This window comes from Triticum urartu, chromosome 1, assembly GCF_003073215.2.
Source record: "Triticum urartu cultivar G1812 chromosome 1, Tu2.1, whole genome shotgun sequence".
NCBI classification, from domain to species: Eukaryota; Viridiplantae; Streptophyta; class Magnoliopsida; order Poales; family Poaceae; genus Triticum; species Triticum urartu.
In genome coordinates, this window is record NC_053022.1 from 515,214,101 (window position 1) to 515,241,421 (window position 27,321).

At 47.9% G+C, this 27,321-nt stretch overlaps 3 protein-coding genes and 1 non-coding gene across 5 annotated transcripts; 1 reads left to right on the forward strand and 3 right to left on the reverse strand.

Annotated features, from left to right (window-relative positions):
* Window positions 1-4,394: 4,394 nt before the first annotated feature.
* LOC125537191 (protein SRG1-like) lies at window positions 4,395-5,970 on the forward strand. 2 transcript variants are annotated; one of them, XM_048700501.1, is made up of 3 exons: window positions 4,396-4,751; window positions 4,852-5,096; window positions 5,199-5,970. In XM_048700501.1, the coding sequence occupies exons 1-3, from the start codon at window positions 4,497-4,499 to the stop codon at window positions 5,764-5,766; spliced, it is 1,068 nt and encodes a 355-aa protein (XP_048556458.1). In that variant the 5' UTR covers window positions 4,396-4,496; the 3' UTR covers window positions 5,767-5,970. The 2 variants fall into 2 exon arrangements, with proteins under 2 accessions (XP_048556455.1, XP_048556458.1); XM_048700498.1 differs by having other exon boundaries at window positions 4,395-4,751; window positions 4,852-5,970.
* An 8,140-nt stretch (window positions 5,971-14,110) lies between these two features.
* Window positions 14,111-14,182, reverse strand: TRNAD-GUC. The gene has a single exon. It is a non-coding gene; the product is annotated as a tRNA-Asp (tRNA).
* Window positions 14,183-15,998: 1,816 nt separating this feature from the next.
* On the reverse strand, window positions 15,999-20,159 carry LOC125524515 (TLC domain-containing protein 4-like). The gene is made up of 9 exons (XM_048689561.1): window positions 19,881-20,159; window positions 18,999-19,159; window positions 18,154-18,242; window positions 17,939-18,074; window positions 17,749-17,823; window positions 17,499-17,620; window positions 17,165-17,240; window positions 16,470-16,529; window positions 15,999-16,386 (listed from the first exon to the last, which is right to left on the reverse strand). Exons 2-9 carry the CDS (start codon window positions 19,131-19,133, stop codon window positions 16,252-16,254), a joined length of 828 nt encoding a protein of 275 aa, XP_048545518.1. The 5' UTR covers window positions 19,134-19,159; window positions 19,881-20,159; the 3' UTR covers window positions 15,999-16,251.
* Window positions 20,160-22,600: 2,441 nt separating this feature from the next.
* LOC125537204 (putative F-box/FBD/LRR-repeat protein At4g03220) lies at window positions 22,601-24,988 on the reverse strand. The gene is made up of 3 exons (XM_048700504.1): window positions 23,951-24,988; window positions 23,639-23,842; window positions 22,601-22,990 (listed from the first exon to the last, which is right to left on the reverse strand). The coding sequence occupies exons 1-3, from the start codon at window positions 24,986-24,988 to the stop codon at window positions 22,613-22,615; spliced, it is 1,620 nt and encodes a 539-aa protein (XP_048556461.1). The 3' UTR covers window positions 22,601-22,612.
* Between the last annotated feature and the right edge of the window lie 2,333 nt (window positions 24,989-27,321).

Below are 27,321 nucleotides of genomic sequence, written 5' to 3' on the forward strand. Positions count from 1 at the left end.
GTGCTGATAATCAAAAAGCGCAAGTTGGGACCAAAGATCGTGGACTGTGTTTTTCTTGGCTATGCCAAGCATAGCGTTGGCTATAGATTTCTAGTGGTGAAATCTGAGGTACCTGACCAGAAGGTCGGTACAATTATAGAGTCTAGGGATGCTACATTCTTTGAGGATATTTTCCCCATGAGAGATGTGCAAGGCAATTCTAGACTGGAATCTGATGAGACTCCTGAACCTGCTATTTCGATGGAATATTATGAACATAAAAGTGATAAGAGTTCCACGGAGGATGACGAGGAAGCTCCTGTTAGGAGCAAGAGACAAAGGACTGCAAAGTCCTTTGGTGATGATTTCCTCGTGTACCTCGTGGATGATGATACTCCCAGCTCCATTTCAGAAGCTTATGCATCTCCGGGTGCTGACTACTGGAAGGATGCGGTACGTAGTGAGATGGATTCCATCTTGGCTAACGGGACATGGGAGATCACTGATCGTCCTTATGGTTGTCGACCATTAGGATGTAAGTGGGTGTTCAAAAGGAAGCTTAGGCCTGATGGTACTGTTGAGAAGTACAAGGCTAGGCTTGTGGCCAAGGGTTATACCCAGAAAGAAGAAGAGGATTTCTTTGACACTTATTCACCTGTGGCTAGACTGACAACCATTCAAGTGTTACTCGCTTTGGCTGCCTCGCATGGTCTTCTCGTTCATCGGATGGACGTTAAGACGGCTTTCCTTAACGGAGAGCTAGACGAGGAAATTTACATGCAACAGCCGGATGTCTTTGTAGTAAATGGTCAGGAAAGAAAAGTGTGTAAGCTAGTGAAATCTTTGTATGGCCTGAAACAAGCGCCTAAGCAATGGCATGAGAAGTTCAACACTACTCTGACATCTGCTGGCTTTGTTGTGAACGAAGCTGACAAATGTGTATACTATCGCTATGCTGGGGCAAAGGAGTTATACTGTGTCTATACGTCGATGACATACTGATATTTGGGACCCACCTCAAGGTCATTGAGGAGGTCAAGTCCTTTCTATCTCACAACTTTGAGATGAAGGACCTGGGTGTGGCTGATGTTATCCTGAACATCAAGCTACTGAAAATTCTGAGGGTGGAATTACACTTTTGCAATCCCACTATGTTGAGAAGATTTTGAGTCGTTTTGGATATTCGGACTGCAAACCTTCTGCAACACCATATGATCCTAGCGTGCGGATTCGAAAGTTCGAAGGCACAACTGTAGATCAATTGAGATATTCTCAAGTGGTTGGTTCACTAATGTACCTAGCATGTGCTACTCGTCCTGACATCTCATTTGCTGTGTGCAAACTGAGCCGGTTTGTTTCCAATCCGGGAGATGTGCACTGGCATGCTGTTGAGCGAGTGATGCGTTATTTGCAAGGTACTTCGAACTATGAAATTCACTATTCTGGGTACCCGACGGTACTTGAGGGGTATAGTGATTCGAATTGGATATCTGATGCTGATGAGATGAAAGCCACAAGTGGACATGTCTTCACACTTGGTGGTGGTGTTGTTTCCTGGAAGTCTTGCAAGCAGACGATCTTAACCAGATCGACTATGGAAGCAGAACTCACAACATTAGACACATCATGCGTCGAACCAGAATGGCTTCGAGAGCTTTTGATGGATTTGTCGGTGGTTGATAAACCAGTGCCGGCTGTCCTTATGAACTGTGACAATCAAACAGTGATTGCCAAGGCTAAGAGTTCAAAGGACAACATGAAATCCACAAAGCACATAAGAAGAAGATTGAAATCTGTCAGAAAATCAAGAAACTCCGAAGTAATAGCGTTGGATTACATCCAGACGGCTAAGAATATGGCAGACCCTTTTACGAAAGGGCTATCACGGATTGTGATAGAAAATGCATCGAGGAAAATGGGTATGATACCCACGTAAGTTGCCATGGGGGTAACCCAACCTATGTGATCGGAGATCCCGTGAATTAGGACATGAGAAAATAATCCAGCGGTCAACTAAGGAGAGTATCCTTAATTAACCCACTCCATTGGAGATACACAATACTCTCAATTTTGTAAGGCAGGCTGACTTTTGTCTTAATGTGTTCCAAAGCTTGTGTAAGCAAGATGCTAACCTACAGAGCATTCTTTGGAGGAACACACCTATGTAAGCCCGACTGCTGGTCACAGTCTATAAGATTGGATAATCTCTATTAAGCTCAAGAAGGTACGGAGTATGACTAATAAGCTCCACCCGTGGGGTTTAGCATTCGACAGCCATGTATCACCTGACAATAGGCGAAACTTCTGCACGCCAAACTAACAATTCAAGGCATAGTCCATTGTTTAGTTGTGAAGAAGTCTAATCCTGATGCTCTAGGTGGAAGTTCAACTTAACAGTCTCCACTGAAAATTCTGTTATATCAAACATTGTTTGGAATAGTTGACAAACTTATGTGCCTCGAGATCTGGTGGGGGATTGTTGGATTATGGATGGGCTTAGGCCCATATAAGACACTAATCTCTGGTTAATCTTGAGGCCCATGTATGAGATGGCACGTGGTGGGAAGTTTAGTCCCACCTTGCTAGTTGAGGAGAGTTCAGACCCTTTTATAAGGGCTGCTCTACCACTTGCCATTGGGAGTTTGGGAAGAGGAGTGGTACACGCGCGCTCCTCCTCCTCCGCCGCCCGCCCGCCTCGCCACGCCTCGCGCACACCGCTGGTTGTGGGAATGAGCCAAGCCGAAGCTTATTTTTGCCGCTCATGAATGAATTAATTAATCAGGGATTAATTAACGAGTCGCTAACATGTGGGTCACTGTCTAAGACGTTGGACTTTGGCGTTGCCGGGATTCGTCGACTCCCTTGTCGGGGGTGCGACCCTTGCCGGGACCCGCGTATTCGCCGACTTCCTTGCCGGGAGTGGGCCGACTCGGTCGTGGGCCTCGGCAAGGCCCACGACTTTCTTCCTTACGGACTATATAAGAAGGCTCTGGCCAGTGAAGTAACCTAGTTCGGTTGACTCACTCCCTCTCGCGTGACCTAGCCATCATCTACTGTTCCTCACTCTGTGCTGCCTCCGGCGATCCCATCCCGACGACCGCGTCACGGCTGGTCGGGAGAGCAGGTGCCTCCGCAACCCTGTCGTTCGAGATCCTGCCCGGGAGAATGGCAATAAGGTTTTTGGGGAGCGTCTCGACGCGACTGCTCCCGATCCGTCCCCAACTCTGTTCGCCTCTGCTTCCACTACTTCCTCTGCATTGACACAATGGCCGACGCCGCCGCCGCTAAGAAGAAGGCCACGGACGACGCCGAGGCTGCTGCTGCAGCCGCCGCGTTGGCCTGGCCAACCGGAGGGTATGATCTGTTCATCTCTCGTTTACTCGTACTTATGCTAGCCGTATATGTGCTGCTCATAGAAGGTTCGATTCTATGTTCTGTACGTGCTAGTATACTTAGGTATCGCTATGAGATGCATACCCTTTATGCCATGCTTACTGTTTATTCGTGGATAAGTCTAATCGGAAAAGTGCTAATATTTCCAACACCCGACGCCAAGGAGGTCCAGCCATGTCTGCCGCACTTCCAACCTATGCATATCGGCAGCGATGTCGGGAACTCGTGGCGCGCGCTCGGTCGCCGCCCTGGACGACCATGAACCCAATCGTTTCTTGTCGTCCTTGGGAACGACCTCCCCTGCCACCCTTGGACCGCACCTCGCTGCTGCAGCTCATCTCTGTCGGCGGCGCCATTCCCGCGGCTCGCCCTCCTTATCGTCGTCTTCCCCGGACAACGGCACCACGGTGATGTGGGGATGGTCAGCAGCATAATATGGATTGGAGCTTCATCGATGTAGGCGCGTGAGAAACAAGGAGGTGGCAGTGGGAAGAAGGGGATTCATGTTGGAGCACTCGCCGTGATTATTTATCAAAAGGAGCGGGCATGTTTTGAGGGAGATCGGGATCTGACAACGTTGGATGGATGTGATCGTTTTTGCAATCTGTCACACGGTTGCCATATACATATTTCGTTAAAAAATTCCAGTGAGAATTTAAGGTTCACAGAGACAACGCATGCCAGAAAGCATGTTCATTTCTAACACCATACTACTCTATTTCCGCGAGCTACTCAAAGAATACCTTTATATTGAGTTAGCTCAGCCAAAATTCGTTTGAGTTAGCTCAACCAAAATCCATTTGCGTTAGATCAGCAAGTGACGTAACAAAAAAATAGATCAGCAAGTTGTTCCTAGTGTATATGCGCACATACATATACAATACATGTAGTATAATTTTGCCGTTGACATCACTGGCTCCATGTCCTATAGCCGCCACTGTTTTGGACCGTTGTATCACGTACTACTACACCAACCCACTCACAACAACAACAATGACATGCACATGCCCACCCTCAAACCACCGGCAGCGATAAAAACTAGATTCCCGTCAGGGCGCACAACCCAACCAGCACAGTACCTAAAGTCCTGAGAGCAGGACGGAAGGACAGAAACCGGAGGACCGATGGAGATCGACGACGACGTCGTCGTCACCAGGGCCGAGATCACGGACGCCGCGGAGGCCACGTTCGCGGACTCCACCGTGATCCCCGACAGGTATGCCCGGCCGGACGAGGTCGGGGACGGGGTCGTCGTCGGCGGCGACGACGAGAGCCACGAGCTGCCGCTCGTTGACATGGCGAGGCTGCTCGACTCGGAGTCCTCGGAGGCGGAGACGGCCAAGCTTGGCTCCGCGTGTCGACACTGGGGCTTCTTCCAGGTCAGGCATCCTTAATACTACCCTTTTTCGTATAAGAGCGAATTTGCATTCGCATTATACTTCTCTGGGTATCCAATCTACACATTCTTCGGTTTTGCAGCTAACAAACCACGGAGTCGACGAATCGGTTGTGCAAGGCATGAAAGACAGCGCTATGCAGTTCTTCCGCTTGCCGCTGGAGAAGAAGAACGCACTGGCCGTCCACGCCGGCAGCTTGGGAGGGTTCGGGCACCACTTCACCGGATCATCCCGCAAGCTGGACTGGGCAGAGAGCCTCATCCTCGCCACGCAACAGAACGGGCAAACGAGCATGAACCTCTGGCCCGCCGACCCGCCAACATTTGGGTCATTTTTTCATTTAAACATTTGGGTCTTCTTTTCAAGCGTCACACGCCCATTACTGCTCTGTTTGCTTCGTCTCATTCGCCCGCCTGCTTATAACACCAGGGATGCGCTTGAGAAGTACTCGCTCGAGATGTCTGGCCTCACGAGGCGCCTCCTGGGGTTCATGGCGAGCGACCTCGGAGTGGAGCGGGAGGCGCTCGACGGGGCCTTCCGTGGCAAGACGCAGAGCGTCGCCATGCACCACTACCCTCCGTGCCGGCACCCGGACAAGGTGATAGGCATCACGCCGCACCATGACGGCCTCGGCCTGGCGCTCCTGCTGCACGTGGACGACACCCCCGGCCTGCAGGTGAAGAGGGACGGCAGGTGGTTCCCGCTGGACCCGCTGCCGGGCGCCCTCGTCGTCAACGTCGGCGACATCCTCCAGGTCCTCACCAACGGCGAGTACAGGAGCGCGGAGCATAGGGTGCTGGTGGACGCCGAGAGAGGCCGGGCGACCGTGGTGATGTTCCAGGACGCGTCCGTCGCCGGGACGGTGAAGCCGCTCCCGGGGCTCGGCGAGGCAAGGTACAGGGAGATCGAGTACGGTGAGTATGTCAAGGGGAATTTCAGGGGGCTCGCTGAAGGGACCAGGTTCGTGGATAGTCTCCAGACCAATCGGTTTTGCTAATGGGTATTCTGTTGGCTTTGTTTTAGCTGTGTTTTGTTTGCCTCGGCGTGTGCGTGTGTGTGGGTTGTGAACTTGTGGTTGTGTGTTCTTGCCCTAATGCCCTGTGTGTGTGCGCGCGCGCGCGCGCGCGTATATGTCTCCGTATGGAATTCATTTCTGTAAGTGATCTGCTTGAATCATAATAATATTAAAGTTGCACTACTATATGCTTGTTTCTTGCATTTTTGGAATAGTGGAAGTTCTATAAAATCTGCTATAAATTTAGTCTATCATTTTCTTGATATTTTTATTTGTTTGTTCTTCTTTTAGGTAATACCGGTACACTCATTTCATTATAGTAATAAATGTCCTTTTATTTTTTTATGATGTCTTTGTTTATTTATGCTTAGTCAAAAAAGTTTGTCCGTTGGATTTTCTCTAATATTTGTGCATGTGACAGTGTATTCGATGTCCAAATCATGTGTCACACATTAGTTTTGCGTTAGGAACTTGTATGTAATTTATTTTGTAAGTGATCTAATTCAATCATAATAATTGTTGAAGTTGCACTACTCTATGATTGTTATTGAAAAGGCTCAGGTAGAAGTTCTCCAAGGGTCACAGTCCCCTCCCGAGGCGCTCCCACGGGCGCCCCTGGGAGGGAACCCTAGCGCCGCCGCCCCCGTCCCTCCGCCCCTTCCCCCTTCCCTCGCCGCCGCCGGTGGCGTCGCCGGCCAAAGGCCGCGTGGCGCAGGCAGCGGCAGTGCGGCTCTCTCCCTCGCGCGGGTGGCGGACGTCGCGGGGCGGCCTCCCCTGCTCGGTGGCGTCGGGCGTCGGCTTGCCTCTGCTCCGGCTTCCCTCCTCCGCCTCGCTCCCTGGTGACCGGCCGGCGGCGCCTCCTCTCCTCCTCCCCCCTCCTCGCGGGGCTCTGGAGGCCCGGGGGTGTGCTGGCGGCGGATCTGGAGCCCCCTTCCCAGATCCGGCGGGTGCTGGCGGTTGGTGGCTGCAGGGGCGACCGGCGACCCCTTCTAAGGTGGTGGTGGTGCAGCCGGGGTTCTTCCTCTCCGGCGGGCTGGCTGGGCACCGGCTGGACCTGGCCAGGGCGTGGAGACGCGGGGGGGGTGTGCATGCGGCCGGTCTCTTGCTGGATCCGGCCGGATCTGGCGTTGGGGGCCTGCCTGCGGCGCGTGGTATCTGTGGTGCGTGCCCGGCGGCTCCGGCGCTTGGAGCTCGCCAGGCGACGCGGGTAGGGTAGCGGCCGGGCATGGCCGCTGCTTCGGCCGTGGGCCGCGGCGTGGGGAGGTCCGACGGTGGTACTCTCCCGGTGTCGTGGCGGCTTCACGGTGGTTGACGGATCTGCCCGCAGCGGCGGCCGGCTTCTCCGGCGTCGGCTCGTCTGTGTTCGGGCCGTCTCGGCCTTCGCCCCATCTCCTCGTCGCCCTGGCTTTACTCCCATGAAAGGGCTGGTCCTCTCCTAGCTGCGGTCTATCGCTCATCTCGCGCCCGGTGCTGCAGGACCGAGCTCGTCTCGCGCACGATGCAGCAAGACTGAGCTCGTCTCGCGCACGGTGCAGCAGGACTGCCCTCGTCCCCTTTTCGGTGCTGCAGGACCAAGCTCGCCTCGCGCACGGGGCAGCAGGACGGGCGGATGGATGCCAGTTCTGGCCGACCTATCGGGTCTCGGCGCTGGGGGTCGCCCAGGGGTGCGAAAGGTGGGACCTTTTCGCTCGTCTCTTTAGTTGGGGTTGCGGCGGGTCTCGGGTGAGGTGGTGTCAAGGTCTTGGATGCCGGGTGTAACACCCCATACGTAACATGCCATATTTGTATTCCAACCCTTGCCATTTGCGGCATTAAGTTATGATATTTCCTCGTTGTCGGGTTTTTTTCTTCGTGTTGCTTTTTTCTTTGTCATGCATCTCATATCATGTCATCATGTGCATTGCATTTGCATACGTGTTCGTCTCATGCATCCGAGCTTTTTCCCCGTTGTCTGTTTTGCATTCCGGCGCTCCTATGTCCTCCGATGCCCATTTCTACCTCTTTTCGTGTGCGGGTATTAAACGTTTTCGGATTGGACCGAGACTTGCCAAGCGGCCTTGGTTTACTACCGGTAGAGCGCATGTCAAGTTTCATGCCATTTGGACTTCGTTTGATACTCCAACGGTTAACCGAGGGGCCGAGAAGACCTTGTATGTGTTGCAGCCCAACACCTCTCCAAAGTGGCCCAAAACCCACCTTAACCTCCTCCATCATCTAGATCGTTCAATCACGATCGCGTGGCCGAAAACCGTGCTCAATTTGGAGCCCCCTAGCTCCTCCTACCTATAAATATAGCCTCTCCCCCGAAATTCCGGATCCCTACCTACCCTAACCCTAGCCCCCTTCCTCTCCGCGCGCTGGACAACGTCCGGGCCGCGCCGGACAACCGCACCGCCACCACTCCCCTCGCGCCACATGGCAGGCGCCCACATTGCCGCCGCTGGCCCGCCTGAGCCCGAGGGGAGCCCTCCCGGCCCGGCTCCCCCGCGCGCCGCCCGCACCTCCGCCCGAGACGCCGCGTCGCGCCTCGCCTCTCCTTTCCGCCGCGTCGCTGCCCGCCGGCGCCGCCCAGCTCGCCGCGCCGCCGCCCCGGTCCGCCCGGCACCGCATCGTCACCGGTGGTCGCCGCCCCGCGTCCACCGCCGCCTCGGGTGATGCCCTCCTCGACGTCCGCGCCTTCGCCGCCATCGTCCTCGCCGGCGCCTACCACAACCCGGCCGGCCTCATCCTCTCCCTCGTCTCCGGCGAGCCCCTCCTCTCCGTCGTCCCCGACTCCGGCCACCTCCTCTCCGGCGACTCCCGCTCTGGCCAGCTACAGTGAACTCCGGCGAGGACCTCGGTTTCCGTGCGATCCCGATCCAGATCTGGATCCAACCCTAGGGGTTGACTTTTTCCCTCTCTCCCAGTAATTTTGTGCATTTTCATCGCATCATAACTCTGCAACCGTGGCTCCGTTTTGGGCATGTAGCATATCATATTGTTCGTCTCGACGAGTACTTCATTTCATTCCATTGCACCATGTTCATTTGAGCTCATCTTGATGCCATAAATACTGTTGCAAGAGTGCTAGTTTCTGTTAGTTTCAGATTCATATCAGTAATTGGACATTTGTCATTTTTGCCATGATTGATGTGTGCCTCCTATGAACTTGAGCTCTACATGTGTTTTGAAGTATGCCATGCCATATTTACAGGGGTGTATGCCATGTATTTTTGTGATCTCTGTGGTGACTAGCACAAGCATGCAAAGTAGCCCTAGTAATGTTGCTGATTTCAGTGACTTAGAAATATTCTAAGTCTTTTGTCCTGTCAATATTTTTATGCCATGTATTCATGTTGCTACCGAGTGATCCGTGCCTCTTTTGAGCATGATCTGTAAGGATGTTTTGTAGATATTGTTGTGCTCTATCCATTCATGTATTTGTTTGTAATTATGGAGCACCCTAGCTTGAGTCAATCGAGCTCTACTTTTGCTATAAAATGTTCCTGGCAGAATGTTTACATGTTAAGCATTTTTGCTGAGCTTGTTGTAGTTGATCCATGCATGCTATGTTGTTGTTCTTGCCATGTTTAGCTTCTATGCCATGTCTACTTGTTGGGTGTATGCTTAGTTTGTCATGCAATGCCTTGTGGTGAGTGCATCGAGCTCGTAAACATGCCTACTTAATATCTGTTTTGCCATGCTTCAGTTTTCTACTAAGTCTGAATCTGTTAACGATAATTGCTATGTTCACATGGATGCCATTGTATTTTCTGATCCCTTTTGGCTTATGGTCAGTAAAGGAATTTTGTTGTATGCTTTGAGTAGCTTCATGCCATGCCCTGCTTTGCCATGATATGATCCTGTAGCATGTTGTTATATTGCTCTAAACATTGCTTCCGGATGTTAAATTCCTGGCATGTTGTTATTTTCACTAAGTCTGTAACCTGTAATCTTTTGCACTTTTGTCATGCTTGTTTGAACCTGCTATTGAGTGAATTAGACGTAGCTCAGTGTTTATCTTTTGTCAAGCATCTTGAGTGGATCCCTGCCATGTTTTTTGTTGCTATGTTAGAGTGCAGTAGCTTGTTGTTCTTGATGCATTTATATGGCCTCGTGCTGTTAATCGTGGATCGGTGCCATATTTGTTTTGCTTGCCATTTGCAAACCGTGTATCCGATTTCGATGATCTTTATATCGATTTTGACCGAAATCAACTCCTCTTTTCAGTGGAACTCTTGGTTTTCCAAGTTGAGGCCAGGTTCTATCTTTCCTTTCCAAAACATGCATATGCATTGCATATCACATCCCGCATATCATGTCATGTTTTGCATCATGTTGTTTGTGCATTGCACGTGGTTGATTGTGTCTCCCTTTGCTTGTGTTCTTGCTTGGGTAGAGCTGGGAGACGAGTACGTGATCGAGGAGCCCGTTGAGTACGTTTACGAGGATCAAGCTAACGTCAACTCGGAGAACCTTGCAGGCAAGATGACCATACCCTCGAAATCACTTCTATCTTTCCTTGCTAGATGCTCGCTCTTTTGCTATGCCTATGCTACGATACCTACCACTTGCTTATCATGCCTCCCATATTGCCATGTCAAACCTCTAACCCACCTTGTCCTAGCAAACCGTTGTTTGGCTATGTTACCGCTTTGCTCAGCCCTCTTATAGCGTTGCTAGTTGCAGGTGAAGATTGGAGTTTGTTCCTTGTTGGAACATGTATATTGTTGAGATATCATTATTATATCTTGTCTATCTTAATGCACCTATATACTTGGTAAAGGGTGGAAGGCTCGGCCTTATGCCTGGTGTTTTGTTCCACTCTTGCCGCCCAAGTTTCCGTCATACCGGTGTTATGTTCCTTAATTTTGCGTTCCTTGCACGGTTGGGTTATAATGGGAACCCCTTGACAGTTCGCCTTGAATAAAACTCTTCCATCAATGCCCAACATTGGTTTTACCATTCGCCACCTAGCCTTTTCCCTTGGGTTTCGCGGACTCAAGGGTCATCTTTATTTTAAACCCCCGGGCCAGTGCTTCTCTAAGTGTTGGTCCAACCTGAGCGATGTCCGGGGCTACCAGGGGCAACTCTGGGCTGGCCTACCCGACGTCTGGCTCATTCGATGTGCCCTGAGAACGAGATATGTGCAGCTCCTATCGGGATTTGTCGGCACATTCGGGTGGCTTTGCTGGTTTAGTTTTACCATTGTCGAGATGTCTTGTAACCGGGATTCCGAGTCTGATCGAATTGTCTTGGGAGAAGGAATATCCTTCGTTGACCGTGAGAGCTTGTGATGGGCTAAGTTGGAACACCCCTGCAGGGATTTGATCTTTCGAAAACCGTGCCCGCAGTTATGGGCAGATGGGAATTTGTTAATGTCCGGTTGTAGATAACCTAAAGCTTAACTTAATTAAAATGAATCAACTGAGTGTGTGGCCGTGATGGCCTCTTTTCGGCGGAGTCCGGGAAAAGAACACGGTCTCGTGTTATGCTTGACGTAGGCTGTTCTAGGATCACTTCTTGATCATAGTTCATCCTTCTCTTCTCGCTCTCATTTGCGTATGTTAGCCACCATATTGCTAGTGCTTGCTGCAGCTCCACCTCATACTTTTACCCTTTCTATAGGCTTAAATAGTCTTGATCGCGAGGATGTGAGATTGCTGAGTCCCCGTGACTCACAGATTACTTTCAAAACCAGATGCAGGGACCGATGATACCGCTCCAGGAGATTCGACTGAGCTCAAGTGGGAGTTCGATGAGGACTCAGGACTCAGGACGATACTACGTTTCTTTTCCAGACAATCAGTAGTGGTGCCCAGTTGGGGCGATCGGGGACTTTGTTGCATTTGGGGTTGTCTTTATTTTTGGTTCCGTAGTCGGACCTTGAGTGTATCTGGATGAATGTAATGATATTTATGTATTGTGTGACGTGGCGAGTGCAAGCCAACTATGTATCTCTTTTCCTTATTCATTACATGGGTTGTGTGAAGATTACCTCACTTGCGACAATGCTTACAATGCGGTTATGCCTCTAAGTCATGCTTCGACACGTGGGAGATATAGCCGCATCGTGGGCGTTACACCGGGGGGCGGCCCTGGTGGTGGTGGCGCGGTGCTCTTGGGCAAGGCCCGTGCCTTGGTGCTGCCCGGTCATCATGGCCGTGTGGGCGGCGTGGTTGCCGGGGTGTGGCGTTCGGTGGCGGTGAGTGTTGGCCGAGGTGAAAACCTGCTCTATCTTCGGACGGACCGGCGACGGCGGAGATCGTTCCCTTCTTGAAGGCGTCGTCGCGGCTCTCATTGCCCATCATGCGGCTCCAGGGGAAACTCTGATCCTTGGATCGGGCGGTGGTGGCGCTCCGGTGTCGTACCCTTCCTGAAGGCGCCGCCTTGGAGCACATGGTCCGTCATATGTAGCTTCATCTCTTCGTAGTGGTAGTGCTAGGGGTGGTGTTGCTGCGCTCAGCGCCTATGTATCCTGTTTTGGGTGTGTGTGTGTTGCGGTGGCGTGTGTTTGTCATGGGTGCTTGTTGTGATCGGTGCTTTATATATAAAGCGGGGCGAAAGCCTTTTTCGGTATGATTGTTATTGCATATTACGCAACAATGCAAGTTCTACAATATCTATTACAAAAAAAGCATTTACTTCTAGTTTTTTCCTTTATTTTCTTTCTTCTTTTAGCGTAATACCAATGCACTTCATTCATGCTACCACCAGAAAATATTTGTTTTTTTATTATGTCTTCTTTATTCATGCTTAGTCGGTTTTTGGCCTTAAGATTTTTCCAATATTTGTGCATGTGACAACGAATTTGATGCTGCAATAGTGTGCCACTACTTAGTTTTGTCTTAGAAACTTAAAATGGAATTCACTTTTAAGTGATCTACATTAGTTATAATAATTACTGAAGTTGCACTAATATATGCTTGTTATTGCTTAAGTGGGGTTTCCCTGCTCCCAACTCCCAAAAATGATTTAGGGGCCTCGGCATAGCCTTGCTAGGGATGCTTTGGGGGAAAACGCCTAACTACCACACAGAAGAGGCGATGGGATGTTGCATGGAGTCTACATATTCTGCTTAAATTGTGTGTGCAAAAACAAGAGGCGATGGCACGTTGCATGAAAAATAGCAGAACCAGTCACTTGGCAGTTTTGGTCAACTTTTGCTGCCCCTGCTAGAGTGGGGTTCCCCTGCCCCCAACTCCCTAAAACGGTCTAGGGGCATGTGCATACCCTTGTTTGCGATGCTCTTAGGGGGAAATGCCTAACTACCGCACACAAGAGGCGATGGGATATTGCAAGGAGCCTACATCTTCTGCTTGAATCGTGTGCCTGAAAGCAAGGGCCCATGTCACGTTGCATAATTTGAAATTTAGTGCATAATTTGAAGCCCTTTCAATCAGAAATCTAGAAACTTGTCAATCTAGAAAATTTGTATCATTTGAATCGACTATCCAATTTAAGATCCATTTGAACTATCATGGTATATGGTAGTTTGGTTCCAATATTCAAGGATACAATACGATTAAGTGATCCTAGAGTTATGAGGTGCAACTGCAACCATAGAATCTCGGAAGAAACATGCATGTCCATTATCCCTTACGAGTGCCTACTCTGGTGCCGCACGACTCAAACCCCCTTAGACACCTGGGCTGATAATAAGGTTTAGGTGCATATGTACTGTTTCTCTATCCTTTGGTTTTAGGTGCACCCTTTTTGTGGCAGCCAGTCGGTCCACGTCGGTTTGCATCTCAATGTTTGTAGCCTGATCTTGTAGAGATCGAGTGTTAAAAGCTAATGACTTGAGATCCTCCACCACCTTGCCCAGATGATACCTAGTCGCTATAAGAGTTTCAGTTGTTGGATTTTGGATGACAGTTTTATATGTTACTTCATCTCCGATCTTGCTTGACGCATTTCATCTCGAGAGGGGCGGCCCCAAGCTTATTGAGATTTTTTTTTTTTAATCTTGGCCTAGTCCCTCCTCGCCGACATGCCGACCATGCACATGAAGGGAAGGTTAGAGGTTGGGATTAAATCTGATACTTCTTTGGTCTTGGGGTGTATCCACGAGAATGTGGCCCCGAAGCCACAAACCAACGAGAGCTATCTATGGTGACGTAATTACGACATGTTTGCCTACATTTTTGGTGAGAGTTTTGACTTTTGATGAGGCACAAAGTAGGAACTTGCACAAACGATTTTACTTTCAATGCCGACTGTACAATGTTTGTACGAGGGACCATTATTCGATTCTTCAGGACTGATTGATGTCTTGGCGCTGAATAGAGCCACGGCGGTCGAAGAAAAGAAGAGCACCGCAGGACGGAGAAAAACGAAAAACATGCGCCGTTGCCGGGGATCGAACCCGGGTCACCCGCGTGACAGGCGGGAATACTTACCACTATACTACAACGACTTGATTGTGCTTAAACCGAATATAGAAGCTTACTTAATGCTAATAACTGGTTGCTTCAGGCCTGACGAAGCAGCCAGGCACGCTGGCTCTGTTCTTGCCTTCTATATTCCGCCACACACAAAGCCTCCTTATTTTTCATCACTGCAAAAAAGAAAAAAGTCGCCTTCCTTTTTTCATGCGTCGCAGAAGCAGTAGCAGCACCGCATTCCACGTGATATGTCGCTTCTTCGTCATGATTCATGAACGGACGCCCCCACTGGAAGCCATCTTTCTCGCACGCCAGGTCCAGGGACCTTCTCCATTCGCATCATCAACTCCCCGACTGGAGACACTTCCCTTTCTCGTAGGCCAGGGGCCCGTGCTCCACCACCGTAATAATAACCCTACTCCTGCACCGACGCAGGGACCGAGCACCACGACTTGTCGGGGCTATGGACGCCCACCGTCCACGCACAGCTTTGCCAGACTCGATCTTGGGATGTGGAGAAGAAGGCTGGAGCTGGCCTAGAGATGCAATGCTCACCGCCACACTCCAAGCGCATAATGCAGTAAAGCCTTCAAGGTAGAGGGGGCACTTTTTTTTTCTTTAATCATGGTAATGCAACAAAAAGTAGAAATAATTAAAATTACATCCAGATCCGTAGACCACCTAACGATGACTACAATCACTGAAGCGAGCCCAAGGCGCGCCGCTGTCATTGCCCCTCCCTCGCCGGAGCCGGACAAGCCTTGTTGTAGTAGAAAGTTGGAAAGTCGTCGTGCTAAGGCCCCATAGAACCAGAACAGCAATCGCCGCCGATGAAGAGTGTAGATAACAAGGAGAGGGGGCACTTTTCTAGGCATCTCATTAGCTGGTACTTCAACTTGGAGGGGTATTGGTGTTTTGACTCACTTACAAACACCCTTCACCCAATCTTCCCTTCTTTGTGTGTGGGAAATAACTTGTATATTACTCATGTAGCATAGCTACTATCAGAATTACAAAGTTCAACAAAAAAAAAATTGGGCCAGAAGCAAGCCACACAACCGTTCGGCCACTACCTCTACCATGACTAGCAAGATCACTATTCAGTCGAACATGAGCAATACAGGTATTTTGTTGTGCCACGAGCAATTTGATATCATGCACAAAGAAGCCAAAGCTTTGATATATCCACACCTTCTTTCCTCTGAAGATTAACAGCTTAGGACAGTCGGTCTCAATATGTATTGGGAGTTGGCTCCATTCCAAGGCCAGAGACGGCCCTTCCTTGATCGAAGATAACTCAGCTTCCAGGGCAAACGAGCAGTGTTGAAGGCATCTGCATGATGAAAAATAACTACCACTCCCAGCAAATCCTGTAGGCTGGACAAAGGAACCTCCGTATTTAACTGAACCCATCCGGCTTCAGGAACCCGCCACGACAAAACCTGAATTTCAGCTATCCTTAACTGCAGGGGCAAGAGGGTATTCAGCAACCACTGATTTGCCTTTGATGGGGTCTGCCTTCTTTGAGACAAGGCAATGCTAGTCCAACTTGCTGAGCGTGCTCGAAATTTGCTTATATTTGGCCTCCAGCCCTTCTTTCTTTTCTTCATCCTTTCCATTTTGGAACCCACAAATGATCCTCAAAGCATTGCCAAACCTAATAGCAGGCTGCGCCGAGTTTTCACGAATTCTAATTCAATTGCGTGGGAGCTAAAGAGGAAATATCCTTAAGGTGACCGTATTTTCGTTTCAAAGGCAGACTCCCTAGAGGGATCTCCAGAACTATGGAAAATGACAAAAATATATGCGGCTGAAACACAGAAAACAATTCACTCAAAGACAGGCTCAGAGATAAAAGCATATATACACAACTAAAAGATTTATTAACATGCAAATAGGTAAATGCAGCCGTAACCAAACATATATACAAATCGAGCATCTAGGAAAGGCTGGGTAGTCAAACACCGAAACGTGGCAGCCGAGCTGAAATCACCGATATGAGCTACGGTAGTGACTACTACTCAGAAGCTATAAGCAGATGTAACCAAATCTACAGATGATCGGGTGGTAGTTGTACGTTAAATCATGAATACTCATTCCACTACTCAGCATGCCTCTTGGCCATCGTCTTCTTGAGACCTTTTAGGATCTTGGAGAACCAAAGCACATTCATCACGAAGATTATGCAAGGCGCAATAAGTACCAGAAAATAGCCGAAGGTGTTCATCTTCTTAATCTGTCATCGATGAACAAGTATAAATCAGAATTATGTGTGCGGTAGCTGTGGTGTATAGTGACCTCGAATGAACCGTAGTGTACCTGATCATAATGTACAAACATGTGATAGAACAAGTACATGAACAGAATTATCCTTGCAACCTGCATGAAGGCATTTGTTTCGAGATTAGGAACCAATTGGTTGTAATAAAAATACATCATATTTGTTTTTTAGACCATACGCATCATAATACTGATTTAGCAAACAGATTTGAGTAAATCTGAGTACTATTAGTGGTCACGTTATGGCTGTAAATTTGATAATTTTATCTCAAGTCCCTCAGGAGTTACAAAGGCCACATTTGTCCTTACAAACAATCCAATACTTAAATGACCTAACAAAACTTATGTGATGTATGCTACCAATTTGAAAGGTGAAATTAAGATCCAATGGATAATTATTCCCTTTGTGGTGTGCAACAGCAAATTTCAGTTTCTAGTGTAGGACAAACAGGCTTATGTATCAGTAATATATCCTCGAAGCAAGCCACTTGTCGATTCAAAGTAGTCAACAGTCAACACAACTACACCGATTTGAAGGCTGGGACACGTTGTGAATCAGAAAATTGTAAGATTACTGCAGTCAACAATCTTGGATGTGGTTATACAAGTTCAATGTTTTTTTAAACATGTATACGCTGTGTCATTTTATAAGTGAATAGTGTCTTGTTCTTACCAGCCAAGTAAGAACCATTGCAAATTAGTGTCGTTTATAAGCAGATAGTGGTTGTGCTTACCAGCCAAGTAACAACCATTGCAACTCCGTTAACAAGGTAAGCTTTGGAGTTCTTCATTCCAGCAACATCAAGGAACCTTGATGGGACCAAGAGACATAATATCAGTTTAGGCAGATTGAAGTATGGCAATATATAAACAACAATTGTGAACTTGTTCACATATACTCCCTCCGTTCCCAAATATTTGTCTTTTTAGAGATTTCAACAAGTGACTACATACGGAGCAAAATGAGTGAATCTACAGTCTAAAATATGTCTACATGCATCCGTATGTTGTGTCCATTTGAAATGCCTAGAAAGACAAGTATTTGGGAACGGAGGGAGTACAAGTTACCATCTTAGATTGATTCCTGGTGTAGTAGTCTCAGTGATGAGACCCATGTATATGTATACATGTGCTTCCCCAGAAAGCATAGCGTACATTGTAGACATAAGTGAAAGCATGTGGTGGATAACCTAAAAGTAACAATAAAGACAGAAAGGCAGTTTAGAAGAGTCGAATGAGAGTAGCCGGCAAAGGTTAGTCGGTTAGAACGTGGAACAGGAGGAGAAGGGGAAGGCATGACAAAAGCATATTTACTTACATACTCCATTCCACCAAGGGCAGGGTAAAGCCAATATATCATGGCAATGTCTGTAATGAAATACCCAATAGAGACCTGGCAAACATGAGATTCAGCTCAGAACGAGGCAATGGAAAGATAGAGATGTTAAACAAGAAGCTTGTGGTGCATTCTCTCAAGAAAATAAAATGAAGTAATAGCATACACATACCCCTAATGTAAAACTGGAGAGGCTTGAACTTCTAACTGTTACTGGTCCATCCAGCTGGTCAGAAAACATGCCCGAGAAGAACACTAGGTATACTGACATAACTGTAATGAATATTGCATGGACAGTGGACATGCCCCTAGTAGAAGATAAAAAGTCATAAATATTATGTATACCAAAGGAGGGAGTTGGATACTAAGTTGTAAAATTAATCTCACCTGTTGTTCCATTCGATCTTCTGCATATCGTTAAGAGAAGCATAACCTTTGAAGTTAAATGAACTGATAATGCGCGTGAAATCGTAGGCCTGAGCCAGCAAACACAAATAATGTTATGTGATAGTCAAGAAACTTTAACAATGATTGAAGTTCAGGTATGATAGATGCATTTACGAAGTTCCATTGAGAATTAAGATTCACAGAGACAACACATGCTACAAATAATGTTCATTGCTAGCATCACACTACCCTATTGCAGCGAGCTACTAAACAAAATTCATTTGTGTTAGCTCAACCAAAAATACGGCTGAGTTAGCTCAACCAAAATACGTTTGAGTTAGCTCAACCAAAATACGTTTGAGTTAGCTCAACCAAAATCTGCTTGCGTTAGCTTAACCATAACATGGTGGGGCTTTGGGCTGTATCGCATTTGACCTTAGCTTATAAAGTCATAATGAATACTGAACTGAGGTGGAACAAATAAAATATATCTAGAAATAAATACCAAACCTTAATAAGCAAATATGTACTGCTAAGCAAAATTTCTTTGCTCAACTGGCGCCTGATCTACACTCTCATCAGTGTAATCATGGTTTGGAAGGGCGAATAAAATCAATACAAATTGACATGTTAAAGAAAAAAAACTCAAAATATAATGAGAACATTTTCTAATTAATAGATTAAAGTTAAGCGCCCACATGAAACTCAGTAAGTCAAACTACATGAGCATGAAAAGAAGTTTAACACATTTTTTGCCCAATCAACATGCTACACAAAAAGGTTATTGCACGGTTACTAGTAGAGTTGTCACAAGGCTTAAAAAGAACAAGGGTGAATGACATTACCAATTTGCACATCAGGATCCCCCCGAGCACAGCAGCGTATGGAGCATACGAGTCTGCCAGCAAGTAGTCCCTAACAAGAACCTCTTTGTACTTGTAGGCTTTAAATGCCATGGCTGGAGCCGCAGGCACATCCATATCGAGATTTCTGGCCACTCAACAGCCTAATGAAGAAACCAGACAGAGACATGTAAAGTACCAACAAGTTAGGAATTGACGATGCGCAAGCATGAAAAAACTCGATAGGATCAATGAGCATTTTAGGGTATCTACACTACTTATAGTGGCCGGTCCAATTATCTCCAGCCAGGTACAGCAAACAACCTTCCATCAAATGGGTAACGGATCAACGAATTCAGGAGACAAATCGCTATCAGAGAAGAAATGTTCTGTTTCTATTCTACCAGATAAAAAGTAGTAGTCCTATTAGAGAAGACGAAAAGTGGGACTAAACGCCAGCATTCAGCCCTGTCCCATGCAACCGATGGTAGTAAAAGTGAAATTCCGTTGCAATCAGGGTAAAACTAGGCTTGAACTGATAGAAAGTAGGTACAGTATCCATCCATCCAGAACGGTAACAATCAGCAGACGCACTGCCCGTGGACTGTGTGTGAGGTAGCCAAGCCAACGCGTGCCCAAACTACAACCAAGATCAGGCGCAGCAACATCTGTACCATCGACCCCCAGCATACCAGAGGTTAAAAAAAAAAAGAGGTTTAACCGAGCTCCCTAAATCCCCGCGGGAAACCGCCGCCAGGACCGGGTCTACCCTCTCCCAATCTCCGCGGATTGGACGACGTCCAAGCTTGCAGCCCTCCAAGCACGCGAGCAGAGCAAGCTGAAGCGCGGAAGGAGCGGGGCAGGGGGGAGGGAGGGGAAGCTCACCTGAGGGGAGCGGAGGAGCTTGCGGTCGCCGAGAAGGCTGCCTGGCTGGGGTTGGGGTGTTGGGCCGGAGGGGAAGCGATGGTGGTATTCCGTCCTCTTGGCAAGGCAAAGCTTTGCTTGTGTCCCGGTTCTTGCTTGGCTATTGGAGGGGAGGGGAAGGGTGGGGGGGGGTGGGAGCGAGGAGAAAGCGCTGGACTGGATGGAAGGAGGAATCCGCAGACGAGACGATGCCCACGGGCCACGGCGGGCGAGAGAAAATTCCGGGACAAGGATTTCGCTCCACGGCAGCAGGAGCATTATTGCGACGCGGCCGGAGCAATAAATAATGCAAAGTGCTGTCGCGGCCGGAGAAATTTTATTAATATTAATTAATTAAATACATAATAAACCAATAAATAAAGCAGATGATAGTACACGGCGACCGGAACGGTTCGTGCGCGTCCCGGGCCGCGACACGTGGCGTAACTTCGTTCCGCCGGTGCAAAAATACAACTTCTTAAATTAGTTTTCTCTAACACCGTATGCTTTTTTTTCGAGAAAACATAATCTTGCCACAACAGTACAACGAACACCAGAAATAATAAAAATTACATCCGGATCCGTAAACCACCTAGCGACGACTACAAGCACTAAAGCAAGCCGAAGGCGCGCCGCCGACCATTGGTTCTCCTTTACCGGAGCCGGGTAAAACTTATTGTAGTAGACAGTCGGGAAGTCGTCGTGGTAAGGCCTCATAGGACCAACGCAGAAGAATAGCAACCGACGCCAATGAAGAGTAGCGTAGATCGGAAGGATCCAACCTGAAACCACATGAACATAAGCGTACTACGACAAGATCCGAGAAAAATCCATCCACGACAGATTCGCCGGAGATACACCTCCACACGCCCACCGATGATGCTAGGCACAACATCAGAACGGGGGCTAGGGAGCCACCGTCATCTCGTCTTTCTGAGCAGGACACAAACCTTAACAAAACGCGAAGATATAAATGAAAGCAGAGCCCTCCCGCTGGCAAGTGCCGAGATCCACCGCGTCACCATGACGCTAAGGCCACCGGAGAAGACGCGGACCAACGGCGACGCCGGCAAGAAGCAGGGGAACCCTAGACTTTTCTTGGGAGGAGGCAGCCCGATTGTGTTGGAACCAGAACAGGAAACAGAAGGGTCCCTAACACGGTATACTTACAAACACGGATGCCCACATATCGAACACCTATTATCACGTTCAAAACACCGAGCCGACACAACATCTTGAAATCAATAAAATTGTCACAGGTGCCTTGCAGAGAATATCAACTCTCACTGAATAAAACATCACCTAAAAGACCAAAATAAACCCAAAAGATACAAGCATTACTGTCAAGTCTATAAATGTGTAGTACAGACGCACATGATTTTGTAAGCCATATGTGCATATAAAAGGGCTGCAAAATAAAAAGTTGAAACCAAACTAATATTTCAATTCGATGTCCGGACTTATGTACACATGATAGACAGTGAAAATACAAAAATTGCAGAAAAATAAAAAAAAATCTTTTTTGTGTGTGTGGTGTAAAATGCTCAAATACATACATGAGCATCTTGCATCATAAAATAATCAAAAAAATTCACACCTGGGCTCCTCTGATCCCGAGCGCAGAATAGTCGCGTCCATACAACATGAGTGGTACTTGCAATAGTTGAGCTACAAAAATGTGATCTTGTTTCTCTGAATGACGCGGCCAGAACAGCGGGCAGATATCTTTGGTCACCGGCATCTGCGAAAATGTGCATGATTTGATTGACTAGCTGCTTTGGGGGCATGAACCGGTGCACATCACGCCGATTGGATGTACTATGGTGCTGATTTTATTTTCGTGATGCCCACTGTTTATCCTTTGCTTTCTCCCTGCTTGGAACGGACGGGTTGCATATCAGTGGCTTCGTAAATCTCAAGATGATATACCGGCTCAGTCTCTCGAAGGTGCTCGTAGGGGTAGGGTATGCGTGTGTGCGTTCATAGGGGTGAGTGTATGCACGTGTATATGAGCGCTTGTGTCTGTACTGGTGCTTAAAAAAAAAAGATGCTACACTGAGGAATATTTTTTGGGTCACAAACTTCTCAGGAATCTTGCAGATAAGGTCATATCTGTGTCGACAAAGTTGCAGAAGATCCTAGACACAAAATATAGTACACTACAACATGTGTACTTGGAAAAGTTGCAGTGCAAAAAAATGTGGGTTTTCGTTTCCTGAATGATGCAGCCACGACATATTCGTCGTCTGCATCCGCAGAGATGCAAGAGTTGTTTTTTTTTTAAACAAGAAAAAAATTGAAACAAGGTGCAAGAGTTGATTGACTTGCTGACAAATGCTCGTCGGCTGGTTTCTTCCTGTTGGATTGAGGAGGAGGAGGATAATTTCAGGCACTGAGGCACAAACATTTTCAGAAACTGAACCTGTGGATAGACAAGGAGTTCAGCCCCAACTCAGTCGTCAAAATGAAGGCTCGGCTCATCTGCTCGCGCACGGAAATAACATCCCTCGTACAAACCGCATGTTCGCATGCACTTTGCACCAGTTTGTGTCAACCAAATAGTACTTCCGACATGCTTGCAACACAGGAATTTCACAAGATTTTCTATGCAAGACATGCATAAATAGAATCTGAATTTAAGGAAAACTGAACGGAAGCACCAACTGATCATAGGTGCTACGTAGTACATTCCATTGCTCAACATATATCTGCAACTACATTATGGTTGTTGACCTAAGAGCATTTGATATTTCCAGCCCGTCATTGTTCTTCGTCCACGTGATCTCTTCCAAGGGGGAGGTCTCCCAGCGCCCTCCCGCAAGAGGGAACCGAGCCATCATCTTCTGGGCGATCCTGCCAATGCGATCCTTCAGCTGTGCAAATGATGATATAGATATCCCCTCGAGCGCCGACCGCTCGGCTCCAATTCCGAACAGAAGATCGGCGAGCTCCATCTCAGCATCCGTTCCGGCAAAGCCACTGATTCTTATCTTTCGAAGAGAGCCTAGTTGCAATTGATATTTGTGTGCTTTAGGCGGATCATATTCACGGTCTTGACATGGCTTTGCAGCTTTAGTTTCAGCATCATCATCCTGACAGTTCAGTTGGGAGTGAAACATAAATGATATGGGTTAAAAATCAAATTGACAGAAAGAATCCCAAAGACACATACAGATGCAATTACGTTTATCACAATTCCAAATAATCTCATCATATAAAGTTTCAACTTCAATTTCAGTTTACGATGCTATATGTGAAAAGGAGAATCTTGATCGGTCATATATAAACCAAGAAGATCTAAGCAGTTTTATAGTATGTTCAAATCACAAGCTCTATATGTTGCTAGGAGCCTAGGACTACATGTTATTTCTAGTATTTCTTCAGTTAGGTTCACGTCAAATATGTGTTCACCAGACTAACGCCCAACAGCTAGAAATGCACATTCATCCAAGCACATCCAATGTCAAATAAAGTTAGCTAACTCTTACAAATATTCAACCAGATAATTAGTTACTCAAAGTTTGTTGCTCACAATAAACTCGCATGTGTCATCCTGTACCACCATCTGAGTTTGAAGCTGACATTTTATAAAGAATTCTTCTATATCAACGCTATGAGCTACCTGTTTTGATATAGAATTCTATATAACTGACCATGCTTAATGAGTAATAAATAGACTAACATGGTCAGTTTATGAATAAAAGTCATTAAGCATTGAGAAATCTCAGGTGCATACTTACCGGAAACACAAGATAATGCGGCTCCTGCCTTGTAAACTGGTGCAGCGTCGATAGGTCGATGTGAAGCAGAGTTAGGTTCGGGCATCGCCTAAGGAAGCAGAAGACAATTTCACCAATTGGAGAGCGGAGCATTCGGAGAATCGTGACGATCGTCAGGGAGAGTGCCCTGATGTTGGGAAGGTGTGGCATGCGTTCCATGAAATCCTGCACACAAGCAAAAACAAAAAACATGAAAACACATGTGCATTTGTGATGATTTATATAGTTTGCAATCTGCAGAGCTAGCTACTAAGCTTGAATTTGTGTTCCTACCTGTTTTGATACCATGGATGGAACCCATCCATCATAGATGTCGACACAAAGATCTAGCCGGTCAGCTCCAGAGCATGTCTCGAGCAACTGCATGACACCCGGCAAACAGTAGTCAGCCCACGATATGCTGGGCCAGTTGACGATGATGCCGGACAGTCGACGGACACATTGCGCGTCGGGTAGGAAGTTCAGCTGCTTCGGGAACCAGCCGGTCCAGCTGATCGCCTCCAGCCCCGGCGCGGAGACCTTGAACACGATGTCGGCGCGGAGCACTGCCAGACTCTCGAAGCAGTGTCTCACGATCAGCAGCCGGAGTTTGGCAGCCACCACCTGCAGCATCGTTAGTTGGTGGATGCTGTCGACCTCTAGCTCCTCGAGCATGTCCATGTCGAGCATCAGTGGCCACAGTCTCGGCTCTGCGGCCACATTGCAAACTTTGCGAAGGCGCAGCTTCCTCAGCTGCGGGAAGCATGATGACAAGAACTCGCCAAGCCTGTCTGGCTGCACCTGCAGACGCACATTCGAGAGGCTCAGCTCTGTCATCCGCCGGAAAGCGGCAGGTTCGGCAGGCTCCGGGAGGACGAGCACGCCTTTGGAGAGGACGTCGCCGCTCAAGTCCAGGGTCATGGCCGTGGCTCGCAGGCTGCGTGGCAGAACCAGCTGATCCAGCGGAGGGGTGTGCCGGTCCACCTGGACGCGGATGGATCCGACGACGTGCTCCATGGCGCCGCGGAGCCAAGCGGCCGTGGCGGGGCCGAGACTGGACCGGCGACCGATGGTCACGGCGAGCGACGGGATGTCGGGCTGGCCGTACCGCGCGAGCGCCGCGCCGGCGAACTCGAGGAACCGGTCGGGATGCTGCTTATCGGAGATGTTGAGGACGGGGGCGTGGGCCCAGGCGCCCCGCCACCGCCTGGAGAGCGCGGACAAGCGCACGGCGTCCCAGACGGGCATGAAGGAGAGGATGTGCCCGAGCAGGTCGTCCGTGAGGCCGCTGATCCGGTCGATGCCGCCGGGAAGTCGCGGGTCCCCGGCCATGGCGCGTCTCTTGCTGGATCGGCTTTGTTCCGTGATGGAGAGCTCCACCAGTTTCGTCTGGGCGAATGCGGATTATATGTTCAGGGATGGTTCCTCAGGGATGTATTTACGCGTGATATGTAAGTGCGACCGAGGAGGAGCGACGGCGGCGGCCGCGCGTGAAGTGGAGCGGCGACGTCGGCGGATAAGTGCGGCGGGCGATTTCGGGGCGCGGCGTTAGGGCTTTTTTTTCCCGAGAGTACCCAATAACGTATCTTATACGTAGAAGCGATAAAACATGATTACAAGAGACCGTGACGGATGCGAACATTGTCACGGAACACCAACTCCAAACGAACATGAATCCTGGTTGGCTGGGAATATGACTGTCCCTCTAACCATCTCGTATTATTTTTAGACTTATTTCAGAATTTCCGGCGATGCGTTTTCAGTGAGAGAAGACGTTCCCGTCGACGACGAGGCGCCTACAATGACTTCATAAATCTCAAGATGATATGCCGACTCAATCTCTCGGAGGTGTTCATATGGATAGGATGCACGTGTGTACATTCATAAGAGTGAATGTATGCACGTATGTATGAGCGTTTTGCGTCTGTACTATGTTAAAAAAAACTCCAAATAAAAAAAAAACTACTCTCTTATGAATCTAATTAAGCCCACCACTCCCGCACCGGCAAGTTTCCACAACTTTATCTCGCCGAAGATTTGATGCACTAGACTAGCCGGCGTTCTAATTTGGTTGATCTGATTGAACACTCTCGCATTCCTCTGCTTCCATAGCTGCCATACGGTCGCAATGATAAAGGAGTCGAACCCTCTCTTGTCCAATCCTTTCAAAGTACCACAAGTCCTTCCCCACCACTTCATAAAGGATTCACCTTGGCTCGGGATGTGTATGTTGACTCACAAATACTCAAAACATCCATGCCGCACTTGCCACACAAAAATACATTGTGCCAAGATATGATCCATGTTGTCCTCCTCCTGACAGCACGTGTAACACGCCGAGGGAGCGTCTTACAACCCATGGCGTGCCCTTCGATTAGACGTCCATAGTCGATATTGCGAAGTCAACCAAGCAAAAAAAATTGCACTTGAGGGGTGCCCAGCTGCGCCAAATGCGCTAGGGCTTTGGTTCGCCGGATTTGGGGGGCATCCGGATGCGAACTGGTCTTTTTGTTTAGCAAATTTCAGAGAATCACAAATTTACCGAAACTTATGTAAAAGAACTAAAAATACAATATGAACAAAGCTAGCTCGAATGCATTGCTAGTTAGCATGAAACACAAATTCATTGCATTATTACATTTTTAAATTCAGCATCATACACATATGGATCTTCGACGTTCTTCAAACCAAATAATACAAGAAACTACAACATGTAGGTTTTGAATTCTTACCGATTTTTGAGGGGTCTTCAATCAACGTGGTAGCGGCAGCTGTTTTTCTACGTTGCTGATTCGCTACAGTTTTTACCTCCCGCTAGACATCCGGTTTTTCTGGCTGGCATGTTGGTTCACCGCTTTGTCTCTCCACTGTTTGCTCGTCTAGAAAAATCTTCCTCACGCCTACCTCTCTCTCTAATCTAGAAAAATCACCCCAGGCCCCGCACATGTTCCCTCCTCGTGCACCGCCACTGTCGGCCTCATCTCGCTCTGTCATCTCCACTTCCCCTACTACGCCGTCGCCGTTTACACCTCCATGATTCAAGCGACCACACCATGGAGAACTATCTCCTCCCCCTCTATGGCTCTCTTCCTGTTCCTCCACTCCTTTTCCTCCCTCAGATCGACCGTGGCCTGGAGGAAGGGTTCCAGCAGGGCCAACAACCACGGACGCGTGCCTCAGAGCGTCACCTCCGGGCTTAGTGTCAGGACAGTGAAAGTGCAACTAATCCCAGTGTGATTTTGCTAATCCATAACAACATATACATAATTGAACTAATACATATTCAAAGAATATTTTAGGAAATTTCATTTAGGTATGGCAATGATATGTGAATGTGGATCCCTCAAATGCAAAGAACAAAAACATTGGCAAAAGCTCCAAGACTCTATACTTTTTGTTTTCTTTATTTCTGTTTTTATTGGTTTTCTTTGTTTCTCTCTCTAGTTTTCTTTATTCCTTTCTTTTTATTTATTTTTTCAGCACATTTCTACATTTTGCACATTATACATTTCTAGTGTACGCCAAGAATATATTTTAATACATCATTTTTTTGTAAAAAAATGTTTCGATGTCTATTGTTTTCGTATACATTGCACGTTTTTGCTATACATACATGAAAAAAATTATACATATTTAACATTTTTAGATAAATTATTAACATATTC

Coding starts and splice junctions, on each gene's coding strand:
- LOC125537191 (XM_048700498.1), top strand. CDS start 4,497: ATGGAGATCGACGACGACGTCGTCGTCACCAGGGCCGAGATCACGGAC. Junction 4,752..4,851: donor GACACTGGGGCTTCTTCCAG/GTCAGGCATCCT, acceptor TCGGTTTTGCAG/CTAACAAACCACGGAGTCGA.
- LOC125524515 (XM_048689561.1), bottom strand. CDS start 19,133: ATGGATGTGCCTGCGGCTCCAGCCATGGCATTTAAAGCCTACAAGTAC. Junction 18,243..18,998: donor GGATCCTGATGTGCAAATTG/GTAATGTCATTC, acceptor TTGCTGGCTCAG/GCCTACGATTTCACGCGCAT. Junction 17,824..17,938: donor TCTCCAGTTTTACATTAGGG/GTATGTGTATGC, acceptor CATGTTTGCCAG/GTCTCTATTGGGTATTTCAT.
- LOC125537204 (XM_048700504.1), bottom strand. CDS start 24,988: ATGGCCGGGGACCCGCGACTTCCCGGCGGCATCGACCGGATCAGCGGC. Junction 23,843..23,950: donor CATCCATGGTATCAAAACAG/GTAGGAACACAA, acceptor GCTTGTGTGCAG/GATTTCATGGAACGCATGCC. Junction 22,991..23,638: donor CGCATTATCTTGTGTTTCCG/GTAAGTATGCAC, acceptor CTGAACTGTCAG/GATGATGATGCTGAAACTAA.